General features: G+C 45.0%; 1 protein-coding gene across 4 annotated transcripts in view; it reads left to right on the forward strand.

Annotated features, from left to right (window-relative positions):
- The window catches only part of KLHL3 (kelch like family member 3), a 154,037-nt gene that overhangs the window by 70,114 nt on the left and 56,323 nt on the right, over positions 1-27,600 (forward strand). For all 4 annotated transcript variants that reach the window (XM_044226963.1, XM_044226936.1, XM_044226946.1 and 1 more), the window contains 2 exons: positions 8,571-8,692; positions 18,000-18,162. In XM_044226963.1, coding sequence (XP_044082898.1) covers positions 8,571-8,692; positions 18,000-18,162 — 285 coding nt within the window. The remainder of the gene's footprint in view (positions 1-8,570; positions 8,693-17,999; positions 18,163-27,600) is intronic.

Genomic DNA, 27,600 nt, shown 5'->3' on the forward strand with positions numbered 1-27,600 from the left:
GCCAACTTTCTAGAGAAGCCATGCTTCTTGTGCATGCCAAATAGCCCTGTCCAACTAGTTCACATGTGAGATTGAATTCCTCGAAACCCGTGGGTGGAGCTTCCTGTCTGTAGCACCTCACAGCACCTCCCCTGCTCTACAAATCACTGCTGTCCAAGGGCCAGCTGGGCTGGGTGAGACCCTCGGACTGGGTCAGGTGTCCCTTCTCCACGTTTGCCAAGTACCCAGTGCTGCTTTTGAGCATGGTCACTATCCCTCTGTGTGTTCTTGTCTGTTTCCTGGGGTCTGCTGTACCCATGCTCTGGGGTCTGGTATATCAGCTGCTTCTCATGCTGCAGGTTTTTTGTTTTTAAATTTAAAATTTTTAAGAGATTTTATTTATTTGTCAGAGAGAGAGATGGAAAGAGAAAGCACACACAAGCAGGGGGAGGGGCAGAGGGAGAAGCAGACTCCTTGTGGAGCAGGGAGTCCAATGCAGGACTTGATCCCAGGACCTTGTGATCATGACCTGAAGTGAAGGCAGAGGCTTAATGGACTGAGCCACCCAGGCGTTCCTCATCCTGCAGTTTATAGCTCAGTATCTCCTCTGAGAGGCCTCCTCTGATGACTCTCACCATAGTTCCCCACTATGTATTTTTTCATAACGTTTATCCCTCTCTAAAAATCCTGTTGTTGGTTATTGATGTGTTCTTTATCTTTCTCTCCTCACTAGACTGTAAGCTCTATGAAGACAGAGGTGTTGTTGGATTTGTTTACTACCACATCCTAAACATCTGGTACACAGTAGGAGCCAGACTTTTTTTTATTAACTTATAACGTATTATTTTCCCCAGGGGAATAGGTCTGTGAATCATCAGTCTTACACAATTCACAGCACTCACCATAGCACATACCCTCCCCAATGTCCATCACCCAGCCACCCCATCCCTCCCCCTCTACCCCCAGCAACCTTCAGTTTGTTTTCTGAGATGAAGAGTCTCTTATGGTGTGTCTCCCTCTCTGGTTTCATCTTGTTTTATTTTTTCTTCCCTTCTCCTATGATCCTCTGTCTTGTTTCTCAAGTTCCTCATATCAGAGAGATCATATGATAGTTGTCTTTCTCTGACTTATTTCACGTAGCATAATACCCTCTAGTTCCATTTGTGTTGTTGCAAATGGCAAGATTTTTTTGATGGCTTCATAATATTCCATTATATATATATATATTCCATTATAATATATATATATATTCCATTATATATATATATATATATATATATATATATATATATATATATATATCATATCTTCTTTATCCATTCATCTGTTGATGGACATCTAGGCTCTTTCCATAGTTTAGGAGCCAGATGTTTTTTAAGTGAATGAACAAAATGCCTCCACCAGTTGATGGTGAGCTTTGAGCATCTGAGAACCATGTCTTGTCACAGTCGAATCCTCAGAGCCAACCACACAGGGCATGGTGTTTAGGAAACAGTAAATAAGTAAAGTTCGAAAAATGTGATCTTGCTAAGAATGGGTGAGGGCAGGCACCCAATTTTTGCTGAATGGGCTCTTACTCTCTTCCTAATACATAGTTTGTGGCCTTTCCTGGGCAAGAATTGTTCCAGTTGGGAATGACTTATCCCTTGTGTATTGAGAGTTCTTCCCCTGGGGCTCCCTGTTGGCTCATCTTGTAAAGATGTGCCTCTACCAAGTGGACCAAGACACTTACCTCACGGTGAGCCTTGGGCTGGGAATTAGTAGCCCAAAAAAGGTGGTTTAGAAAACGAGCTGATTTTACTACCTGGAAGTTTTTTTTTTTTAAAGATTTTATTTATTAATTTATTTGACAGAGAGAGAGAGAGATCACAAGCAGGCAGAGAGAGAGGGGGAAGCAGGCTCCCCGCTGAGCAGAGAGCCCGATGCGGGGCTCGATCCCAGGACCCCGAGATCATGACCTGAGCCGAAGGCAGCGGCTTAACCCACTGAGCCACCCAGGTGCCCCTACCTGGAAGTTTTGAGCTAGATTCTCTTTGGTGTAGTTTCATACTCTTAATAGTAAGGTTTTTATTTCTTTGTTTGCTCCTCTCCCTCATCCATCTCTCTGTCATTAAAATAATTCATTTTGTTTGCAATAGTTATTTAGATGCACCTTCACTAAGTACCTCTGCCAGGCCTTTTTCTCTTGCCTTCCTGGTTTGGAAGGTCCAGTGTTGAGAGAGGAAATCTATTTGGAATTGTAATATTGGCCCCACTTGTTGTTAGTAAACTTGCCTCTGGGGTAGTGGAAGTGTCTACCCAAAAACAAGGTCATTCTATCAATAGATAGAAAAGATGCTTCTGGAGCAGATCTTGGATTCTAGTGATTAAAGGGAGGAAAAAAATAAAGAATAAAACAGTCTAATGTGATTCCCAGCTCACATCTTCCTTGAAACTTGTTCCTGTCCATCCTTGAATCCTTCCAGATATCTAGCCAGCCAGCCAGCCAGCCAGCCATCTGCCTGTCTCTCCACCCACCCATCTATCTACCCATCTAAATACTACTCACATATGTTCATTGCAGGAAAAAAAAAAAAAAGAGAGAAAACTGTGGACAAGCCAAAAAATAAAAATAAAAAGTTACATATAATACAACATATATATAATATTATAGTTTATATCCTTTCAGAATTTATATTTGTAAATATATACAGATATAAAATAATTTTTTAAAATTTTTTTGAGAGAGAGAGAGGTTGTGAGAGAGAGAGCACGAGCAGTGGGGAGAGGGAGAAGCGGGACCCCCACTGAGCAGGGAGCCAGACATGGGGCTGGATCCCAGAACCCTGAGATCATGACCTGAGCTGAAGGCAGACACCTAACAAGCTGAGCTACCTGGGTGCCCCCAAAATAAATTTTTAATATAAATTCATCTTGTATATACACAGTTGATGTAATGTGTATACTTAAAAAAAAATTGCTGTTCATTGCCCTGGAATGTTCTCCCCACCCCAACCTCTTTGCCTGTCTAACTCCTATTCATTTTTCATTACCACTGAAGCAGCACTTTCTCAGGTTGGCTTTCCCATGATCCCCTTGGGTTAGGTTAAATTCTTTTGCTATTTACTCTTATGGTACTTCATGCTTGTCTTTAGTATTAGCGCTTGTCTCATTACTTCCTCAATATCTGATTGCTCTGGTCAGTCAGTTAAGAACTGTACCTGAACTCAGTGCTGTGTCCTCACTGCCTGGCTTGATCTTCCATGTAGTAGGTGCTCAATGAAATTGGCTTAATTGAACCAACAATACAGCTTCATGTCAGTGAAATTACATCTACATCATCATTTTAATGGTTTCATAAGATTCCATCATATATATCCTAATTGAAAATCCATTTCCTCTTTGATTAGAAAAGATAATTCTTTCTCATATTTTGCTATTTTAAGTGATACGATAATGGGTATCTTTGCTTCTTAATCTTATTTACCTTATGTTTATATCCTAGCATAGATCACAAGAATAAGGGTGTACACATTTAGAAGACTTGCGAAACACATGCCAGAAATCCAGTTCTTAGAAGAGTTGTACTAGCTTGTACTTCCATTGACATATATGAGATTTGTGTATTTTTTCAGGCCCCTTGATTTTGCTTAAACCTTGGTAAACAGGTATGAAAAAAAGTAACACTGTAAAATTTTGTTCTGATGATCAGGTTCATCTTCAAAATCCATAAATTTAGTCATGAAAAAGTTCAATTAAGCCAGCTGACTCTCGTTAAACCCATTTCTATCAGTGTGTCTAAGGCCAAAATGAAAAGGAAATACTCGTGACATTCTTCTGACTTGAGTGGTGTGATTACGATCTTTTTACTCAGGCTTAACGTGTTTTTATTTTTTTGTCCTCTCAGTTCATATTGCTCAAGTGTTCCAGATATTAGCCCCACTCCTTGACCATGTCCTGCCCAGGGTAACTTGGATTAAATGTGAAACAGGTCTGAGTGCTCACAGGAGGGTGTGGAGAGGGCTTGTGAGAAGATCTGGGGTGGGCCGTCACTCAAACGGTCCAGCACTCCTTCAGCACAGTCATTGGAGAGGCCAGCAATGCTGGGCTCTGCCCATCTTCGTCCTGTCAATATGGAATACTTTAGATGCCCCTGCTTCCTCCCTATGGAGCACCTCCATCTCCAGGAAGCTAATTTTACCCAAATAGCTGAGTCAGTTTTGGTCTTCTTTGTTATGCCTTTTACTATGTGTCCTGTGTACTAGAGTGTTTTTTACTCCATGTGAGTCCCTACATGTTGTCCAAATACATTAAAAACAACACCTTCTTATAGTGTTAAAGGAGCCAAGTTTTAAAGAATACGTGGGTTCAGGGTATGAGCGCCCATCATCACTTGACCTGATGGAAGTATGGAATTGTTTGCTGTCCTGGGCTCTTTGTGGTTCTCAGACATGTCTAGGTACAAGGGCCGAAGGTACATCCTGAGGATTTAAAGAAGTTTAACAGCTAGTCCTTAAGTCCAGTCCACCATCATCTTTCACCTAATTTCCTACCCGCAGCCTTTGAACTAGTCGTCCTGACTCCTATTTTGTTCCCTCACCTCCAGCCTGTTCTCTACATTATAGCTATCACATCCCAAATATCAACTGATGTATCCCTTAGCTTCTTCAAATCTGTCAGGGGCTTTTTCTGGGCATGAAGTCTGAACTCCTTGACATGGCTCACAAGGCCCTCCAGTGGTCTAGACCCTGCTTATACCTCCAGCCTTGTCTCCCCATTCCTCCCTTTGCATGCTGTGCTTCTGCCAGACTCAACTTCCTAGGGGCCTAGAACAGGTCATGTTCTTTCTTACCTCTCTTTGCCCAGAATATGTATTCTTCCCTTGTACTTATACCTCTCTTTTGAATAGCTATGACTCCTTCTCCAGATCTCATTTTAGACCAGCGGTTCTTAAACATTATGAATCAATCTGATGAAAACAATGGACTCTGCCCCCGCCCCAAAAGCAAATATGGGCTCTTGTGTGCTCATCATTTTACATGTAGTTCAAGGTCCAGGAATCCCTGCTTAAGAACCCTTTAAGCTGAGCCCTCTTTTCTAGTATTTAACATACTTTGTAATTGTTGGTTTATTTTTCTCTCTCCACTGGACTGAGCTCCCTGAAGGTAGGGCTGTAACTTACTCATCGTGCTGTCCTCTGGCCTAGCACAGTACTTAGCACACAGGGACTGTTTGATAAATGTTTGTTAAATGAATGAATGAGTGGGTACATGAATGAAAGAATGAACAAACAAAAGAATGAACAAATATCTGCCCTCGATCATGCTCATTTTGGAAGAACAGTACTTGCAAGGTACAGATGACAAACCAACGTAAGGGGGCTAAAAAGATGTGCAAATAACAGACATTTTCTGAAAATTCAGAAACAACTTTCTGGGCGGGACCTCCTGGGAAAGACAGGAAGAGGGCTTTTGGATTGACCTTGAAGATGGAAGGGCTTAGAGGATTCATGTTTTGCTTTCTAGAAATATTTTATCAGTATAGTGGAAGTGAGGAAAGAAACAAGAATGACCAAGACTTTGTTGACTTCTGCCCCTCAGGAATTGCTGGAGTCTGGGGAATTATGAAATATCAAGAGAAAGCCCCTTTTCTTCCTTCTTTTTTTTTCTCCAACAAGTATTTTTTAAGTGTTTGTTATACGCCAAGGACTTTGTTAGGTGTCGAGGATGTTTTGGCAAATAAGCTTGACAAGATCTCATCCCTCTTGGTTCTTGCTTGCCTAGACCTTATGTACTAAGTTGTCCTCAGAATTTGGACCAAAGCCTTGTTTGGGAATACTTTTTATCAAGGTCATTAGCTAGGGTGAGGTTTATATTACACAGGGATTTATGAGAAATGAAATGCGGTCTATAGTTAGGCCAAGATGCAAATCCCAGCCCTTTCTCTCACAAGCTATATGCAAATACCTTTTGAAATGCCAGTTCTTTAATTTGTAAGATGGAAATAATATCTACCTCCTGGAGTTGTTACACGGATCAAGTGAAATGATGTGTGTAAAACCTTTGCAGAGGTCCCGGTAGTAGTAGCTATTACTGCTACCATTTTCAGAGTCTGTTTAAGCTGAATCCTTAGTTTGGGGCAGTAACTTCTGCTGATCTATAAGAAATACTTAAGATTGGATTAATACTTAAGATTGATACTTAAGATTGGATTTGACAAGTCTGTGTGACTTAAGCAGGTTTCCACTTTCCTATAAGGGAACTTTCTTAAAATAGATTTTGTTTTTGAGGCCATGGTCTTTCTTTCACATGTATTTTCCCCCTTGCTTATAGAAGTCTAGAAACTTCAAAGTCATGTTAAAGAAGCAGGGAAAAAAATGCCTCAAAGTTCCATCCTCTATAAGACTGTGTCTTAATGTTTGCTGTACATTTGACTAATAGGAATGATTGTTCATCCCCCAGAAAAATAAAACTTTTGCCCATATATACTAATATTTTCATATAATTTCAGGAGTTTCCACTTGTTTATGCCAAAGTCACAAAATTAATTAACTAATTAATTAACTAATATAGTTAACTAATATAGTTAACTAATAATCCCAAGTATAGATCCACAGAGAGAAAACAATCAAGCAGGGCTCCGTTTTCACACTCACATAAGAGCTTCTGAATCTCTTGGTTCTCGTGTTCAGGTGGTTCTTTTTTCAGTTTTTTCTAAGGCCCAAGTTCTTAACCAAAGAATTGACTTACTATAATTATCGCTTGCATTAAAATTGTCAACTGGATTCTTATGGATAAACTTCTTAATAGCTGTTTAGAGAGATGAGTTGAACTTCTGATTTCCTTGGGTGTGTGTTTTTATTCTTGTGTCTTGGAGTAAACTCAAGAGGGGGATTGTGAGCTCCTGTCTAATGGGTGCAGTAGAAATCCACTGTCCTTTCCTGTTTCCTCTTAGCCTCTTTGTGCTGCCTCAGGGCCCTTTGTCCTGAGACCTTTTCACTGGCTTCTACCAGCAATCAGAGATAAGACAGAAAAGAGCGGAGGGTTTCTGGTCTACCCGATCTGGCAGTGGAGGGAGTGAACAGGAATCAGAGTAGATTTTTCTCCCTTTCCTCCCTGTTACAGACTCATTCAAATCTCTAACTGTGTCAGGGTGGGAATTATGGATTGGTGGAAGAATCATGGTCCGCCTGTGCAGCTTGGAGGTGGGCGTCTGCAGCCCACACACTGTACTGTACTTTATTTTCTTGGCTCCATTGCACAAATTCCACAGAGAGAAAACAACTACCCAGGCTCTGTTTTCATACTCATACAAGGGCTTCTGAATTCCAGTTTCTTGCAGTCAAGTTGCCCTTTATTTCAGTCTGCAAAGACACATGTCGAGCCTGTCTTTTCCTTCTCAAATCAGCAGTGTTTATTGAATGAACCTGGCTAGAGATAAATCCATGTGCTGTCTAGAGAGCACAGGCTGAGCTAAGGGCCCTCAGGACTACACATGTGCCACGGCTGCCCCAGTTTACAGGCTGTGTCCTTCCTTTGTTGGATTATTATCAGGGCCTCCCAACTGTTTTCCCTGCCTCTGATCCAACTTACACCATATATCCAAAATTTCATTCAGAAATACCCTTTTGTTGATGTCTTTCCCCTATTTATCACCTTTCAGTGGTGCTACACTGAAGATAAAGTCCAACCTCATTTGCATGGCTTACAGGATCTGCAAGGCCTGGCCCCTGGCTACCTCTCCAGCTTCCTCTCACTGTCACCCTGGACCACCCTCTCACTGTTCCCCAATTTTATCCTTTGGCATTTTCTTGCCTTTATACCTAATGTTCCTGCCTCCAGCTCATGCTCCCTCATCTTTGCTGCCTGTGGAAATACCCAGATCCACTGTGACCACCTATTAGGGTGGCTTCCCAGGGTTGGCTGCTCCATCTTCTGCCTTCGTGGGATTTAGTAGACAGTAGTGAGAATGAGTGTGGGCTCTAGGGTCCTACTCCCTGGTTTCAGTCCCAGCCTGGCGCCCTCCTAGATGTGTGACTGTGGGCAAAATGTATACCCTCCTGTGCCTCAGTTTCTTCATCTATACAATGGGAGATAATATTAATGAACCTCACAAGTGGTGGTCATGAAGATTGAAAAAGGCACCACTTTCAAGTGCTTAGCATAGTGCTTAGTCACAGCACTCAGTAAATGTTACTTTGTATTGTTATACTCGTACTTTGTATATATCTCTATTAAGCTCCTATCATCTCATATATTTTTATGTATCTGCACTGCTAGACCATGTGCTCCTTGAGGACAGGCACATCTCTTATTTTACTTTTCCTGGCCCTGTGTATATAAGCTTACAGGAGATGTTGGCTGAGTTACTGCACACAGATGTGCTTCAAATGGAAATGTGAGGCAGATCGAGTGGGGAATGCTTCAGACTGGTTTGCAGATGATTATAGACCCAAAGTTGGTGTGACCCAGATGTCAGCTGTTTGAAGACTCTTCCATGCCCGAATCCCTTCTGCAGCCTCCTGGTGCTTTAATGTTGCTAAGACAGGGCAACTTTCTCTGTGAAAGTTAAGCACCAAGTTTGTGTCCGTTTGGTTTTGTTTTGGACTGTAGGTGACATGTCTGAGAGTAAAGCCAAGAAGATAGAAATCAAGGACGTGGATGGGAGGACACTGAATAAGCTGATCGACTACATCTATACGGCGGAAATTGAGGTGACTGAAGAGAACGTCCAGGTAAACTCAAACTCAGTCCCAGCTCATAACTCATCACGCACTCAGGGTCACTGTCTTATAGCCACATTTCACTGAACCCTCACAACAACTCACTGGGTAGCTGGAGAGGATGCTAAATCTCCAGAGAGGTTAGGTGACTTGCCCTGTGTCACATGGCATGTGAGTGGGTGACCGACCCTCAGAGTCACACCTGCCTGACTGTGGCACCCATGTCCTTAACTGCAAAGCCACGATACCTGTGAAGGAGCTTGGGTCCCGAGCACAAAGTCTTTATATCATGTTGGTTCCAACTCTGGGTGAAGGAAGAACTCAAAGCATGGGTGACCCCACTTCTCCCCAGTCATCATCTCATTGCAGGGATTTTCAGTTTGGATGGTGAGGTTGTTAAACATTTTTCCTGTTTCAACATGAGTCAGCTGAGTTTCTCTGAGTGCTCAGGCTCAGTGGTGGAGGTGTCAAGCCCCCAAGTCTGAGCTTCAGCAGGGGTGTGTGGCTGTGAAGAGTGTGCCTTTTCCTCCATTTGCGGCCCTGCCCTCATCCTTGGCCATCTAGAGCCTTGAAAAGAGGAGCCAGGGAAGACATGGCTTCACCCAAAGGCGTGCGTCTTTACCGTGGGGACATGACGACACAGCACGGACCTGCTTCAGTAGGGGAGATGGTTGACGGTGTGGCCCGCTCTGGAGGACTCCAAAGACCTGGGCTAGACCCAGACCCATGACAGACTATTTCTTGTCATTTAGGGCCTTACTATTTCAATGAAGTGCTGGAAGTTGCAGGTGATACAAAGGATTTTTCTTTTAAAAATTCCACCTGATTTATTGTGAGGCACATACCTCTCCAGTGATCAACCTCTTCCCCTTCTCGAGAACACCACTTCCTTTACCAGGATAAGGTATTTGGGTGGCTGAGTTGGTCCTCATTCATTCATTCACTCATCCAATTCAACCCGTGTTTGAGTGCCAGTTATATGCCGGCTACTTTGTGGGGCACAGTGATTGTGACAGGAGCTGTGGCGACTCCATCGCCTGCTGTCATGCAGTTTGTGGTCTAGGGGTGAAGACACATGCTCATCACATAAGCACACAGGAAGTGTCTGTGCACAAATTGTCGTTAAGTCCTTAGAAGGAAGGAAACAGGATATTTGATATCGAGGGGACTCAGTCTGGATGGATGAGAGGATCTGGAAAGGGCTCTTTTGGGAGATAGGATTTAAGCTGTGACCAGCACAGGTGGAGGGAGTTAGCTTGGTGGGCTGCAGAGTACCGTGAAGGTGAAGGGTACATGGTGCAGGCAGGTGAGGGGGTGGGAGGTGCTCTGCATTCCGTCCTGCAGAGCCTGCCTCTCGATAGAGCCTGCCTTTTTTTCTCTGGTCTCTGGACTTGGATTATTCAGTGATCTAATCTAATAATCTCTTGCTCTTTTAAAAATGGAGTTATATTTTATACACTGTAAAACACATAGCCTGCCCCTTTTGTTTCTGGTCTTTTTCATCCAGAATGGAGTGGGCAGCAGAGCACTCACATCTCAGGTCTAGTAGCAGAATTGAAACAGTGGGATAACTTTTGGGCACTAACAGTAAGTGCAGAGTAATTTGGTATGAAATGAGTATAGTATGTGTGTTGAAGAAACATGTTAAATAGATGATGGTTATACCATCGCCGTCACATTCATGTTCCCTTCGATACTTTAAAAAAGTGATGTAAATATTGAAATTTACAAGATCCAAAAAAATTACACCTTTTGCAATTATGAAAAATGCTATATGTCAACCTAAAAATATGCAGGGGTAGATAATTTTAAAAAATCTTGCATTAGGAGGCACCTGGGTGGGCTCAGGCTTCCATCTGCACTCAACTCCTGCCTCCCCACTACTTCTACTCCCTCCTTTGAACCTGCACATCTTCACACTGGCCGCCTGCCCTCCCCCTGTAAAGTAGTGGCTCAGTGGGTTAAAGCCTCTGCCTTCGGCTCAGGTCATGATCTCAAGGTCCTGGGATCGAGCCCTGCATGAGGCTCTCTGATGGGCGGGGAGCCTGCCTCCCTCTCTCTCTCTGCCTGCCTCTCTGCCTACTTGTGATCTTTGTCTAATAAATAAATTAAGTCTTTAAAAAAATCTTACATTAGGTTCTAATCTATAACTTTAAACAGAGATTTATTTATTTTAGAGAGCAGGGGAGAAGGGCAGAGGGAGAGAGTGTTTTAAGCAGATTTTGCATTGAGTAGAGCCCGATGTGCGGCTTGAGCTCACAACCCTGAGATCACAACCTGAGCCAAAACCAAGAGCCTGGTGCTCAACCAGCTGCACCACCCAGGCACCCCTAATCAATAACTATTAATCCTATAGTGTGGTAGGTAGAGTAATAACCCCCCTCCCAATGTTCATGTCTTAATTTCTGGAACCTGTGACTATGTTAGGTTAACTGTCAAAGAGGAATTAATTTTGCAGATGGAATTAATGTTGCTGATCAGCAGAACGTGTGATGGGGAGATTACCTCAGATTATTGGGGGTGGGTGGTGTGTGTAGTCACAGTGGCTTGCTAAAGTGGAAGGGGGAGGGGAATAAGGAGAACCAGAGAGATGTGACCCAGCACAGGCTCAATTTGATGTTTCCATCTCTGAAGACAGGGGAGCCATGAACCAAGAAATGTGGGTGGACTCTAGAAGCAAGAAAAGTGAGGAAACATATTCTCCCTTAGAGCCTTCAGAAGGAACACAGCCCTGTTGACGTCTTTATTTCAGTCCAGGGAGACCTGTTTGGGACTTATGACTTCCAGAAGTGCCAGAAAGTGAATTTAGCCACTAAGACAAAACCAATATCCACCCTCTCCTCCCCTGCAAAAAAACCCCGCAACGCTGTAGGTGAAGTTGTAGATTCTATGACTGGAACCAGCTTTTTCTTCTCTTTTTAGCATGTATTTGCCTATTTGCTGAGTAGTACCTCTCCCCGCCCTGCCCCCGTAAAGTGCAAAGTGTTTACAAACTTGAATAATTAGAAGATGTTCCACTCTGGATCCTCATTGCCTGGCTGGGTGTTGATCTTTGCAGCTTTGGTCTAACACAGTGGTAGTGTATACAACTCTGGGTTCTTAAGGCAGGAGCAGCAGATAGACTCCCCAGAGGACTGTGTAGAACCTGGCTTCACCACTGCTTCCTGTAAAGCTACTTTACAGGGGGAGGGCAGGCGGCCAGTGTGAAGATGTGCAGGTTCAAAGGAGGGAGTAGAAGTAGTGGGGAGGCAGGAGTTGAGTGCAGATGGAAGCCTGAGCCCACGCCTTAGCCTCCCTACTGATGCGCAGAGTGCTCTTACTCTAGCCCTGTCCCCCTGCAGGTTGTTTCCCCAGCAAAGTGAGGCCATGGGTTTCCATGAGCTCTGGCCAGGGAAGACTCTTACTGTGTCAGCCTCTGAGTTGTGTTCCCTCCCTTTTACCGTAGCCTCTCTGACACCCTTACCAATAGCTTGCCTCAAGGATCAGTTTTCTTAATTGTACCCATTCTGTGGGGTGGTCACAACTGCCTTCAAATCCTGGCTCCAGCATTTTCTAGCTGCGAGACACCAAGCAAGTTACTTAACCTTTCTGTGCTTCAGTGTCTTCATCTGTAATATGGGCATAATATTAGCACACAATCTCAGAGGGTTGGTGTGAGGATTAAATGCATTAATAAAGGTAAAAGCCTTAGAAAATTGCTCCCCTGTGCCAGCAGAGGTACGGACACTGTGAGCACACAGACTCTGTCACCAAGGAGCACGTGATCTAAGCCTGGAGACAGATGGCTAAGCACCTGGGTCCTCCCTGCTGTGCCAGTTTGGAGGTACCCAGGATGCAGGGAATGGCCCTCACTGCCTTGATGAGGCTCGTCAGGGGACCAGCCTCCCTGAGGAGGTGTTGTGTGGACCCCATCTTGGAGGAAGACCGTGAGGTCAGGCTTTCCTCCTCGGCTTCCATGTCTGTGCGGCCCTTGGTGTTGTGAGTGAGTCCCTGAGGGGCTGGCTGTGAACAAAACTTAAAAGGTTGAGAGGGGCCAGTTGGGATGAGATCGTGTCTGCTTCTTCATGCTGTGCTGTATCTGCCGAGGCATTTACACCACGGAGGTGGGCATGGGGCCACCTGCGCTCCCCTGAAAGCCTGAGAAACAACGGTCAGAGATTTGGGGCTTGGTTAAATGGCTCGTAGAGCTCCACCCGTCATTCCTTCCCAGCCCACCCTTTCCCTGGAGAGACTGCATTGCCTTTCCGTGGTGGAGGTAACTGCCCTCAGAACTGGCGCTTAGTGAAACTGGTCATAAGCCAAGCCTGCTCGGGTCACTTCATGTGCTTTATTTCACCCAATTTCATCACCACCAAACAAGTACTCTAAAACGGCCCTTCTTTGATAGCTGAAGAAGCTACCGCTCTGGGGTGGTTAAATAGGTAGTGACATTGGGGTTTGAACCCTGCTCTCTCTGCCTCACTGTGCTCTGTTGTCATGGTGACCTTGAGTTTCTGGAGAAATGAAGGATCAGCATCTTGACTCCAGCTCATGATAATCAATAATAATAAACACTGATTTCACTGAGCCCTCCCTGTGCACCAGGTACTCTGTTGCCTGCTTTCAATGTATTATCTCATTTAATTAATTTAATTGTTCTTGGAACAAGCCTTAAAGGCAGTACCATTAGGGTCTTTATTTTACTGTCGAGGAGGCAGAGCACAGAGAGGTTGATTTGCCTTTAGTCACATGGCTGGTAAGTGGAGAAGTCAAGATTCCAAGGGACACTTTTTACCCCAGTAGTGCTAGTTTGCTAGCTTTCCTGCTCATCTGTGGACCACTCTCCCCCTCCCTCCTTTCTTCCCTCCTTTCTTCCCTCCTCTCTCTCAGTCTCTCTCTCTTTTCCCTCCCACTTTCTTTCTCTCTCTTTTTTTTAAACATTAAAAAATATATATTTTTATTTAACAGTGTTTTTGTGCCAGGCCTTATGCCTGAGATTGGCAGAAATGGACCCACTGTGTGGCTGAGACCTTTGGCCTGTCACCTGGCCCTCAGCTAGGTGGTCTTCCTCCCTCTAGGCATGGCCCTGCCTCCCTGAAATTCCAGGAGTCTGAGGCAGGGCATTTCCTTTTGTTTTTGTTAGAGGAAACAAACTCAGTGACGGGATATCCTTTGCTGTGTTTTCATGTTATCCGAGGGAGAGAAAAAAACAAAACGGCCTGCTGGTAGAAAATGGAGGGGAGGCCATTTGCAAGCTAGAGAGAAACCTGTCAGCTCCTGCTGAGGGTCATTCTAGAGCCTGTTTTCCCAGAGCTAAAATGCTGGGTGGCAAGAGGCAACCCGAAGCCTTTTGGACCTCGAGTCTTCTTGCGTCTCCATGGTGGTTCCAGCTAGCAGCTCCTCCGGTGTTGGCCCCTCCTTCCAGGGACCAAGCGGTACTACCCCCGTGAGCCCACCAAGCTGAGGACCTGAGTTTGGCCTCTTGCTCATGGCCCGTTGCTGCTGCCCCTCAAGGGAGTGGAGGTGCATGCGAGATAAGAGAAGAGGAAATCCTCTGAAAGCCCTTGTTGATGTGGGAGAGGGAAGCAAGGACAGCCACCTTATGGATGTTTTGCTGTCTTTTCTTTCACAGCCTCTGGGGATTTGTGTCTGTTGGCATCGTGTGCAGCCTCCAGAACCCCAGCGGATGGGGCCCCGGTTTATCCCTGAGACGCAGAGTTGGAGCAGTGATAAAGCTTCCAGCCTCCAAACCTTGCCCTCAGCTTTCTGACTTACTTTACTTTTCTTCATGCCTTCCTGTATGAAGCAAGTAGTGGGAAGAAAAGGCCCTTTGAGTCATAGCTAATCACAGTGTAAGATCAAAGAGAGGGAAGGCGCAATTAGAGAAACCACAAGCCCCCGTTCACTTGAGGAAGTCATCTTGGGAATGCTTTTGGGCAGGAGTGGACCTAAACAGGATGGGGGGGGGGGATGTTGTGGAAAGGTGGAAAACCTTATAATTTTTGCCCACTTAGTGTGTTTTGTGAACAGTAGGGGAAAGCCACGTGGGTAGCTCTATCCAGAGGTTTTAAAAACTGAAAGGATAACCTGAGGAATATGTTCAGGAAGTATTTATTATTTAATTTCTTTGGACGATTGTCATGAGCTTGAGAATTTAAGCACCAAACCCTGCCACTGCCTTTGGGGGCGGGGAGGAGAGGTGTGTGTCCCAGGCAGGCTGTCATGATGGCTTGCCTGGGAATGCAATGTGGGGGCGGACTGGACTTGCGGAAATCCTCCCCTTTGGGGCTCAAAGGGCTGCTGTCCCCTTCCTGCTTCTTCTCATCCTGACCCTTTTGGGGCTTGTCCCACCACTGAGTATGGTGTGTGCTGGACAGTATTTGATTGTTCCTCTCCACCTGGGGTTTCTAGGGTAACTGATTAGAAGTTCCTGGCCCCGAGTGTGATCAGCTGCCCCAGTTTGCCTAGAACTGTGGGGTCTCCTGGGACAGAGGACTTTCATTGCTGAAACTGGCAAAGTTTCAGCAGACCAGGATGATTGGTCAACCTGTGGCCCCAACTGTAGAGTTTGTAGCTAGTGCTGGTCCCGGGGGTATCGTAGAGGTCATTTGGGGATTTGAAGCATAGCTTTCCATTCCTGCTATTTGTTCAGCAAGTATGGTTAATGGTTGTCTACTTAACTAGCAGGCCGAGACTAATCTGGTCGTAGAATCTGTTTGGCTAGGCTGAGCAAGCTCCCAGGTTAATTGAGGTTCCCAGTTTATGGCTGCTTAGTGGGGTTGGAGCTCAGGTGGTCAGATGTGGAGCTACCTTATGGCCTAAAACTCCCAAGAGTGGTGCTTTTATCTTTCTCCTCCGGAATGAACCAGTGGCTCAAAAAATACTAAGGATATGATGTTAATTTACTGTTGGGGACTTAAGAGAGTGAAGGGAGAGGAGCATGCCTTCTTTAACTTCCTGGAACTCAGCTATGTGAGGGAGGAAGTTAAGCTCATACCTACTCTCCACCTAGTAACTTCCTGGAACTCAGCTATGTGAGGGAGGAAGTTAAGCTCATACCTACTCTCCACCTAGTGGAGAGTAGGTACTTAGCTCGGGAGTAGGACCATGGGTGGTGGAGGCTCTTGGTGGTTTCTGCAGGTGGGCAGGGATGAGGAAAGGTGACCAGCTACCCATGTTTTAGCAGTGAAAGTCCTGTCTCCTAGGTCCCAAGAAAACTTGGCTGCTACCATAGTTGAAGGACAAGGCCCAAGAATCAGCAGTGGGCCAGGGTTTTTGGCTTTTTTTGCATGGAGGAATTCAAATATGTTTTGGGAGAAAGTCAGGGTCTAGGATTTAAACTGCTTTAAAAAAAAAAAAAGAATAGTGCCCTGGATTAAGAAAACAAATGCATCATTAGCCCATGTCTTCCTGGGCAAGCCCTTGTGGATGAGAACAGCTGAAGTCTAGTTGGCTTAGACACTCTCTCTGAGAGCCAGGGGAGCAGCTGAGAGCAAAGGCCTGGGATGCGGGTGTTATTTTGGGGTGAAAGGGCTGCTGGGGCCCCTGAGATAAGCAGCCACAAATGAAACTATAATGCTCAGTGATTTTTTTTTTTTTTTAATCTTTTTGGAAAGTCACTCTCAGTCTGTCTACCCTTTCCCTAGGGCAAGGGTGATGGCAAGCAGAGCTGGAGGTCTAGTAGACTGTGCCATTTCTTCTGGATTTTTGATCCAAGGGGCAGGCTTTGGCAGCTGTGGGAAAGTCCTCAGGAAACTAGAGTGCAGTTGGCGGTCTGAGCACCCCTCTGACCTGCTCAAGCCAGTCATCCCTGGCTTTTAGGAAAAACACCTGCGCAGGAACTATTTCTGTTTTCCAAGATACAGTGTAAATACCCACGTGTTCTATGACCTTTTAAAGGAAACTTCTCTCTGCTTTCTGTGAGAATGTACCCAGAGATATTCTTTACCATGTATCTGTTGGATGGGAGTATACAGTGTGATTGTGTGAGTCTCGAAGGATTTGAGGGTCATTCTTTTTATCCAGTAGATTGTAAGCTCCATAAGAACCGGGGTCTGGCTTACTGCACTTACCACTCAACCCCAGAGCCTAGACCAGTACCTGGCATACAAATGCTTAGTAATTAAGTGGTGGAGGCAGTAGTGAGCAATTTACTAAGCACCCGAGGGAAAATAGTACGCTAAAGTCTATAGGGAAGCGCTTCTCAAACTTGGATGTACGTTCAAAACACCTGGGGAGCTTTAGAAACGTCTCACTGCCAGGCCGCGCCTCATACCTCTGAAGTATGAATCTTTGGGTCTGAGACCCAGGCATCAGTATCTTATTTCAAAGATTTTATGTATTTATTTGGGAAAGTGAGAGAGAGAGAGATCTTGAGAGAACGAGTGGGGTGGGGGTGCAGAGGGAGAAGCAGATTCCCTGCAGAGCAGGGAGCCCGATGCAGGACTCGATCCCAGGACCCTGGGATCATGCCCTGAGGTGAAGGCAGACACTGAACCGACTGAGCCACCCTGGCGCCCCTCGTAGTTTAAAAATTCTCAGGTGATCCAGTGTGTAGCCAAGTAGGAGAGTCTTGGTCGGCTTGGGCTGCCATAACAGAATGGGTGGCTTAAACCACAGAAATCTGTTGTTCTCCTGGTTTTGAACATTTGAAGTCTGAGATCAGAGTTCGAGTTGATTCAGTTGCTGGTGAGACTCCTCCTGGCTTTCAGAAGGTTGCTGTCTCCCTGGGTCCTTACACTGTAGAAGAGAGCGCTCTGGAGTCTCTTTCTCTTCTTGTGAGGACCCCATCTTGATGACCTCGTTTAACCTTTATCACCTCTTCATAGGTCCTATCTCCAGATGCAGTCATGTTGGGGTTCAGGTTTCAATATACACACCTGGGGGAGGAGGGCACAAACATTCCATCCATAGGGGCTTGTTACTCAAAGTTTGGTTCTTGGGCCAGCAGCTGCAAGCAGCACCTGGCTGTTCGTTAGAAACGCAGGCTCCCAGGCCACACCCTAGACGTCTTGAATCAGAATTTTTAATAAGATCCCCAGAGATTTCATATATACATGAGTGATGGGGAGGTGCTGCTGTGGAATGCAGGGATACAGAGACTCTGCTGCTGCTTAGGGCTGTGAAGTGGAGAAATAAAGGAAATATTTCTTGGGAAATATTTATTTCTTGGGAAATAAAGGCTGGCTGCCCCGGAGGAGGTTTGGACTTCGTTGGACAGGCAGGGGAGGGCCATGCAAGGACCTTGAGCGAAGGGCTGCTGTGATCAGAACAGTGCTTTGGGGAGATGAGGGACTGCTGGAGGGGATTTGGTGTCTCAGCATGTCACCTTCTCCTGCAGGTGCTGCTCCCAGCGGCCAGCTTGCTGCAGCTCATGGACGTTCGGCAGAACTGCTGTGACTTCCTGCAGTCTCAGCTGCATCCCACCAACTGCTTGGGCATCCGCGCGTTTGCAGACGTGCACACCTGCACTGACCTTCTGCAGCAGGCCAACGCTTATGCAGGTAACGGCGAGCCGGGTGCCCCCTTCCCCCCCACCAATATGTGGATTTAAGCGCCTGGTCTGCAGTGGACTCCTTAGTTGTGGTGAGAAGTGCACTCTCCTGGGAAGCAGTTGTAACTGAGTCAGGGAGTCAAGACATGTGGAAGGATAGAAGAGAGAAGCATTGTGCTCCTCGCCAAGTGGAATGGGATTAATTGCCAGATGGTACAGACAGTCATTTTCATGGGAGAGGAGGAAAGACATCTGAGACGATGTTGGGGAGGGAGGAGTCATTTGAGCTAGGTCTTGAAATAAATCTTTGTTGTTGTTGTTTAAGAAAATTTCTTTTTCGATCCAAATGTTCTATGGGTATGATTTTAGAAGTCAAATACTACTGCATGCCTTCTAAAGGGAAGCCAGAGGCTCCGGCTCTGCTTCCACAGCAGGTCTTCTTCTGGAGGTCTACTCACCCTCCTCCAGTTCTGAAGGAATTAAAGTGCAGGTTCTGATTCCATAAAAAGCTCCTTTGTCTACTCTTTCCCTCTATTTATCTAAATAAAATGTTTGTATCACTACTTCGGATATATTCATTGGAAATAGATCTGTTGACTTTTCACAGAAGTACAAGATTGAGCCTTCACAGACTTTCCCTCATGGATACATGCTTTTCCCCACTTTATTCTCATAGTACCATTTCTACAGCTGACCTGAGTTATAGATTATAATTAGGTTTTTTTTTTTTTAAATCAGAAAGGCAGGTAATTAGTGCCCTTTTCCAGGCTGGAATTTTATTCAGTCCAGAATTTTATTCAATTTGTAATCCCACAGACATTAGAGAACATCTAAAGAGTGCTGATTAATAGGAAATTAAGGGTAGCAGAGTTGGTACTAGGCATAGGCTATGAGATCGCATTGTTCTCCTTATTTGGGGAGTACATTTATTCAACAGTGGCTTGAATGCTTACTGCTAGACTGTTTTTAGGTGCTGGACAAATCTTGGAAAACTAAACAATAGAAGTGTCTGCTCTCATGAAAAAGAAATTGCCCTTTTCTTTTTTATAGGGAGCATTCCTACCACTAATTCTTAAAAGACAGATGTTTGTAAGAATTGAACAGTGTTCTCTTCCAATAATCTGCTGATTCCAGTTTGTTCCTCTGCTAAAGCTTGTTATCCTCTTGTTTTTTTAAGTTTAAATTCAATTAGCCAACATAAAATACATCATTAGTTTTTGGTGTAGTGTTCAATGATTCATTAGTTGTGTATAACACCCAGTGCTCATCACATTGTGTGCCCTTCTTAATGCCTGTCACTCTGCTGCCCCATCCCCCACCCACCTCCTTCTCCGCAACCCTCAGTTTGTTTCCTGAGTCAAGAGTCTCTCATGGGTTGGCTCCCTCTCTGATTTCTTCCCATTCAGTTTCCCCTCACATCCCTTACAGTCCTCTGCACTATTCCTTATGTTCCACATACGAGAGAAACCATATGATAATTGTCTTTCTATGCTTGACTTATTTCACTCAGTGTAGTCTCCTACAGTCCCATCCATGTTGATACAAAAGTTGGGTATTCATCCTTTCTGATGGCTGAGTAATATTCTGTTGTATAAATGAATGCATCATCTTTACCCATTCATCTGTTAAAGGACATCTTGGTTCCTTCCATAGTTTGACTGTTGTAGCTGTTTATGCTTCTATGAACATTGGGGTGAGTGTTTCCCTTCTTTGCACTACATCTGTATCTTTAGGGTAAATACCCATTAGTGCAATTACTGGGTCATAGGGAAGCTCTATTTTTAACTTACTGAGGAACCTCCATACTGTTTTCTTTTCTTTCTTTCTTTCTTTTTTTTTTTTAATTAACATATAATGTATTATTAGCCCGAGGGGTACAGGTGTGTGAATCACCGGGTTTACACACTTCACAGCACTCACCATAACATATACCTTCCCCAGTGTCCATAACCCAACCACCCTCTCCCTCCATACTCTTTTCCAGAGTGGCTGCACCAGCTTGCATTCCCATTCAACAGTGTAAGACGGTTCCCCATTCTCCACATCCTTGCCAACACTTGCTGTTCCCTGTGTTGTTAATTTTAGCTGTTCTGACAGGTGTAAGGTGGTATCTCATTGTGGTTTTGATTTGGATTTCCCTGATGTCATCCTCTTGTTTTAATGGGGTTTTGGGAGGGAGTGTAGAGATGGACATGAATGCTCAGTCCACCATGTTTAGCTGAAAAGAATTCTTCATTTTTCGAAAAGATTTTATTTATTTTACAGCACGAGCTGGGGTGGGGAGGAAGAGAATCTCTGGTAGACTCCACATGGAGTGCAGAGCCCAATGCGGGTCTTTATTTTTTATTTTTTAATTTTATTTAAAATTTTTTTTTCCAATTTATTTATTTTCAGAAAAACAGTATTCATTATTTTTTCACCACACCCAGTGCTCCATGCAAGCTGTGCCCTCTATAATACCCACCACCTGGTACCCCAACCTCCCACCCCCCCACCACTTCAAACCCCTCAGATTGTTTTTCAGAGTCCATAGTCTCTCATGGTTCATCTCCCCTTCCAATTTACCCCAAAGCACATACCCTCCCCAATGTCCATAACCCTACCCCCCTTCTCCCAACCCCCCTCCCCCCAATTTTATTTAAATTTTTTAAAAAATATTTTATTTATATATTTGCAGAGAAAGATCACAAGCAGGCAGAGAGGCAGGCAGAGAGAGAGAGAGAGAGAAGCAGGCTCCCCGCCGAGCAAAGAGCCCGAGATGGGGCTCAATCCCGGAACCCTGAGACCACAACCCGACCTGAAGGCAGTGGCTTAACCCACTGAGCCACCCAGGTGCCCCCCAATGCAGGTCTTGATCCCACATCAGGTCTTGATCCTCTGAGATTGGACCTGAGCCAAAACCAAGAGTCTGATGCTTAACCAACTGAGCCATCCAGGCACCCCAGAAATCTTCACTGATATTTATTTTGACTTGAGGACAAAGAAAGACCATGAGTGGTTCAAGTAATTTTAAACAGTAAGTTCAGGCTTGACTCCCTCCTTCCCTTCCAGTAAAGCATCTCATTCTTCCCCCTGGCCATACAAAGACCGTCAATCTTCTGTTTTGTGTCTCCTGTCCAGCCCACGTCTGGATATTAGCCGAAGACCTGCTGGGTGTCCACCTGCCAGCTCCCTGTGCTATGTTGGCCCCTTAGTCCACAAGGCACTGAGCATGTGGTCTATTTCTTAGAATCCTTGTGTTCCTTTATCAACCCCCAGACCCCGGGAGCCCTCATAGACTCTCATTTTGCCCTGACTTCTGTTTTGGATCCAAATGGGGTCAGTTGTTAAGATGATGATTTTTGTGAAGGACATTCCCCAGTTGGCCCAATTCTGAATTCTGATGACTCCTCAGACTTTGAACCTTGATTCTCTTGATTCTCTGCTGTCCCTTCTCTGCCTTCTTTCATGTTCCTGTCTCTCACTTTTTCCTCAAGGAGCCCTTTGGGCTCCCTAGCTCAGCATTTGAAGAGGTCACTTTCTTGAGGGACATGCTCAGGCTTTGCTTCAGCAGAGGCCAAGAGCTTGGCCAAGGCCCAGGTCAGCTTGTGAACATCTGCTGGTGCGGGGGCAAAGGGAGAGTACTTACATGCCAGGAATTCTCTTTCTCTCTTCCCTGTTCCACCCCCAGCCTTTTCCTTCTGTTTAGCATGTGCACGCATGTAGGGTTTTGTGTTTTGTAGTTGCCTGATGCAATTTTCTGAGATTTGGGCTGTGTCCTGAAACCCCAACTTTGACAAGGCTCCCTCCTTCTTCTGGCCTGGCTTTCCCAAACTTTTACAATCTGTCTTTTCTCCCTTTGGCCTTCACTGTCTGATGGTGACAGACACCAGTGGGAGAGTGGGGAAGAAGCAGTTGGAACACACTGTGGGCTGTGTACTCCCTGGTCCTGGTGCTGTCAGCGTTGTGGGTGTGTGTGCACGTGAGTATGTATGCAGATATGCTGGTAAATTATTTTTAATTGGCATTTACAGAGCCATTACTATGGGTCACCCCTGGCTAAACATTGTATACACATCATCTCATTTAAGGCATGCAGCAGCTACGGAAACTAAGGCACAGAGTTGGGGTCACACAGCTGTTAGAGACAGAGACAGGGTTCAAACCCAGGTAATGGTGACTCCAGTATGATAACTACTATATTCACTGACTTTGAGGCTAACATTTGGACATAAAGAGGCCCTATGGATTAGTAACCAATGAGTGTTGGTGCCTAGAGTTGACATTTTTCACTGGAAGTGTGAGCCTGGAAGACCGTACTATGTACTCACCAAATCCCAGCAGCCAGACCATGTAGACAGATGACCAGCTTCTCTGCTAGACTTGGAGTGTTTAGTCATCTTTGGGTGGGGAAGTGAGATGTAGATGCCTTCCCTTCCCTGTTGGCAGACTGCCCTCTGATGGCACATGTGAGTCCTCCCACTGTCCCTGGCACGGCTAGTGTGATTGCAGACTGAGAGTCTCCTCCCTGTGGTGCAGGCCTTCTGTGGATTCCATGACCATCTCCTGTGTGGAGCTTTCTCTGTAGCCCTCAGCCGTGCACAGCAGAGAAGTTGTAATGCAGAGGTTGGTAAGATCTTGACAGAAAGATTTTAGGAGAAGTAGGGTGAAGGTGAGACTGTGAAGTGTTTAGAGAAGGATATGTAAAATGATTACCCACACTTAATTCCTCATACCTACCCATGGATATGAGTCGGCTTTGTTTGTTTGTTTGTTTGTTTCTTTTTTTTTTTGGTCTTGTACCTCCTGACTTTAGATGGAACCTGGCATTCCTTGCCATCACTGCCTCTTGAGACAGAGCTGATGGCTTGTCTCAGTCCCATTGTAAGTGTGAGGATGTAGGCACTGACAGGGGTCACATATAAGGGGCAGGCAGTGTCAGCCCTTGTGGTCACAGGCTTCCCTGCACCATGCCTCACATTAGGAGGTGTTTTAAACCAAGAAACTACAAGGAGACCTTCCACTTCAGAACCAGGGATTAGACCAGCCAATACTTGAAGCCGAGTGACCCAGGCCTTTTTTCCTCTCTGTGATAGGGTAGTGTATGCATCATGCTGTGTTTCTGGGGTGGCTTGGGGGATGGGAGGATGGTGAGGAGGGCCACCTGCAGATGTAGATGTCCCCAGCAGCTATGTTCCAGAGCCTCCCTGCGGGTCTCATGATCTACAAAAAGAGGGCCTCCCATCCAATCCTGGTGGACAGATGAGGCTCCTTGGGACACCACCACTGCTGCTACTTATGGGGAGAGGACCATTTCCAGACCCTCTCTGGCCTCTGGGTAGCTGGCCTCTGCCTGCACTTTTCCATGACCCAGAGCTCTACCTATGAATTCTATTATGTTTTTCTTCTCTAACACAAACTTTCTTTTGCTCTTGTTATTGCTTTTGTTACTGCTATCTTCATAGTAAAAATCACCCCTGATGGTTATAAAAAAAAGGAGACAGGCAGAAAGAGTGAGAAAAGCACCACAGTCCTACTCAGAGAGAACCACAGTCAGCACCTTGATACAGAACCATGCCCATCCTTATCATGGCCTGTGTATGTTTTCCAGTTTAAACAAAAATCATCACATGGGGTGCCTGGGTGGCTCAGTCAGTTAAGTGTCCAATACTTGATTTTGGCTTAAGTCATGATCTCAGGGTTGTGGGATAGAGGAGCTCTGTGTTGGGCTCAGTGCTCAGTGGGAGGTCTGCTTGAGATTCTCTCCCTTTCCCCCTCCTCTACCCCCAGCTCATGTGCACTCTCTCTCTCTTTATTAATAAATAAATCTTAAAAAAAACCTTGCAAGATAATTGGAACACTCTTCCATGTTAGCAGATACATTGCTATATACCGTTATTACTGAAACAAATTTATTCAATAAAATTTAGTGTCTACTCATAATAAAAAAATTCAAACAGTACACAGAGTTATAAAATGCAAACTAGGGGCACCTGAGTGGCTCAGTGGGTTAAAGCCTCTGCCTTTGGCTCGGGTCATGATCCCAGGGTCCTGGGATCGAGCCTCACATCGGGCTCTCTGCTCAGCAGGGAGCCTGCTTCCTCCTCTCTCTCTGCCTGCCTCTCTGCCTATTTGTGATCTCTGTCTGTCAAATAAATAAATAAATAAAATCTTTAAAAAAAAATAAAATGCAAACTAATCTTCACCCAGGCCTTCTCTCCGAAGGGCCTGGGGTAGCCCTATGGAATATGTATATATATCGATATTAGATATATAGTTTTCTAACATACCTAAATAGAAGCATTCTGTATTCATTGTATTTTTTCTTGACTTAATACAAAATCTTGGAGCTTTTTCCAGGCCCTTGTGCATGGCTATATCTCATTCTTTTTTCTCTGCTGCATCATATGGATGAACTATATAGTTTACTTAACTAGTCCTCAACTAATGGACGTCAATGTTACTAGTTTTTTCCTTTATAGAAAATGCTTCAGTGAGAATTGTTATATGTGCTATTTTGGAGAACACTTGCCAGTGTGTAAGTAGTAGTACAATTGCATCTGTAGAATACTAGCGTAGTAGCACAAAGCATCTCAAAGAGAGTGTGCATTTAAAAAAAAAATGATTTTGCCAATTGTTCTCCAAAAAATGAAACTTTTCTTTTTTTTTTAATGAAGCTATTCTTAAGGTGACCTCTTGCCTTCTGTTAAGTCACCAGCGCTCTGGCAAAAGTGCTTAGAGGTCGACACAGTAGAGCTCTGGGAGGACTGGAGCATCGCCTCTCCACCCCGCTGCCTGTTTGCTTTCCGGTTTGGAATGGCCCGTCTCTTCCTGCTGTGGCAGTCCCCTTTGCTTCCTCTGGGTCCTTCCCTCTCAAGGCTATGCCCCCAGATATTTTTGCTGTGGTATTTTATTCTGGGGTGGGGGAAGGTCGTCCCATGTTTAGAAGCTGACTGCTTAGACCCTTGCCACCAGCTGATGGGTCGAGAGCAGCTGGGAAAGGGACCCTGGCCTTTTATGCAGCCCGTTTCTTATACCTCATTATTGTTTCCAGGATTGCTTAATCTTTAACTGCATCGGCCAGGGCCCAGGTTTATGGGGACTCTGTTGCTTGATAATTGGGCAGCCCTGTACTGGGCCATCAGCAGAGTTCGTTGGGAGGGATGTTAATGGGACCCTATTAATGAAATGGCAATTAAAATTCTTTGGCCATGTTGTTTACATCAGTCTGCCAAAGCTGAGCTGAAACCCTTCAGCCATGGGATGGAAAAGCCATCGGATTTCATGTGCTCATGGAGAGAAATAGCCTTTTTTTGACTGAGTCACTTGAGATCATGGAATGAAGTGATTAAATTAAGGGCAACAAAAAACGTTGACAAATTATTTAAAAAACATGAGCCTCTGACTCAGTGAGGGTTGTCTTGTGAAATTGCTTCCTCCGGCTTGGCATCATGAAATGATGGCGATGACGGGTAATGATGATTGTAGGAGTTTTTTTTACCCTTTTCTGAACACTTGCTAGGTGCCAGGCCTGGTGCTGCACATCCCATGGGCATTACTTCATTTTGGCCACGTGACTGTGAGATGTGGTTATTATTTCTCCAATTTATAGATGAATAAACGGAAACACCAGGAAGCATGAGTAACTCGCCCAATATCATGTCGTTCGTGAGTGGCAGTGCAGGCTTTCACAAGGAGCCTGTGATACTAGAGCTCAGAGCACAGGACAGGACAGCTTCTCTGTCTGCGGCACTTGCCTCATTCTTGCCTCCCCCTGATTTTCTGCTTCTGACTCAAAGATGGCCAATGAAGGAAAGCAAGATATAGCTAGTTTTTGGAGAGCAAGTTTCTTTTAGGAAGCTTCCCTTATCCTTCTATTCCCTGGGTAACAGAGAACCCTGCTGTCAAAGCAATAACGCTGTGAACTGTGCAGTTTTGATGTAGCTGCTTAGTGTGTGTGTGTATGTGTGTGTGTGTGTGTGTGTGTGTGCGCGTGTGTGTGCACCTGCACGCATGTATGTTAGAAAGGGAGAATTCAGTCACCTGGGAAAGAGAGCTCATATCCCACCATCCCCAGGGAATGGAGAGATGGTAATATTTGGGGTCTGAGGGCTGGTGGTCCTGACCCTTGTGGGAAATGGTCAAGGTAAGAGCTCTGTTACTTTCTATGAGAATTTTTCCTGGAACAGGGAAACGGTGGGCCTTGAAAGCCAAATCCTGATTCAGGAAAACTTACTTCCGCCCTCCAAAAATAGGGCAGTAGGGGACAGAGAGATTTAAAGCGGTTCTGTTTTATCATTTTATCCTACTAAAATGTTTTGATTCTGTTTGTGTCTACCTAAGTCAGCCTGTCTTTCCTTGGTGATTGAAGGGAGGGAAGTGACCAGTAGTTCACGTCAGAACTACTCATTCCTATTCCCTGGGGCTGTTGGCTCTGGAATAATGGGGTTTATTTCATCTGTGTGGGTCAGAGAAGTCGTAGATGGGTTTAGTTCCATTTGTTCTGGGCTTGTAGTTTAGATGAACTTGATTAAAGTCTAGTTTATTTTATCCCATCAGGGAGGAATGGGTTGGGGATTAACTTGGGAGGTTGCCCAAGCCCTAGCCCATCCTGGAGAATGGGCAGGGAGGCATAGGACATGCAGATGTGTGGACACTGAGAGTTCAGCTTTGAGCAAGACAGGTTCACACCCCCGGTAGGAAGAAAGACCTCACTCACATGATAACACAGCCTGATTGGGACCGTGATAATTTTTATTTTTTTGTTTTGGGTGCTTTGAAAACACGTGAATAGCACTTCCTCTAGTCTGGTGGGCAGGAGGATTAGGGAAACAGCTCAATGGGGGGGGGTTAGGTCTAAGATCTGAAACTTGGACTGATGCCAAAGGGTTTAGAACACTACTTTCCTCATGTTTTTGTTTTGTTTGTAAAGAAAGGTTTTTAGACTCATCCTTTTTTTGTCTCTCTGCAGTCATAACCCTAAGAGGGATTCTTAGGATGCTCTGACACCTACATTGGATTTTAACTACAGTGGCCTGCTTAGGACAAATTACTGTCATCTTGGGGACTAAGAATGTTTGTTGTCATCATACAGTCTTGGTTTCAAAACCTGACTATACCACTTAACTGCTCATGTGATCCTAAGCACATGGCTGAATATCTTTCTGAGCTTCCATTTCTTGATTTGTACAGTGGGGCTATTGATACTTTGGTAGGACTTTGGGGAGAAATAAGTGCCTAGCACAGCGTTAGCTACTGTTAGGAAATGCTATCCACTTTCTCCAGGCCCGCATCCTTGAAAAGATCCCGCTGTGCCCCCAGAGCAGGCCTGTTCTCATTCTTGCAGCTTTGGGAAGGTATGTGTGTATTGCCTGGTGCAGAAAGGACGTCAGGCTATCTGGTGGCCCCCTCAGCCCCCATAATTTCTCATCCAAATGGACAGGAACAAGCATACAAAACTTGGAACTTA

The sequence above is a fragment of the Neovison vison genome, chromosome 1 (genome assembly GCF_020171115.1).
Source record: "Neovison vison isolate M4711 chromosome 1, ASM_NN_V1, whole genome shotgun sequence".
In the NCBI taxonomy this organism is placed as follows: domain Eukaryota; kingdom Metazoa; phylum Chordata; class Mammalia; order Carnivora; family Mustelidae; genus Neogale; species Neogale vison.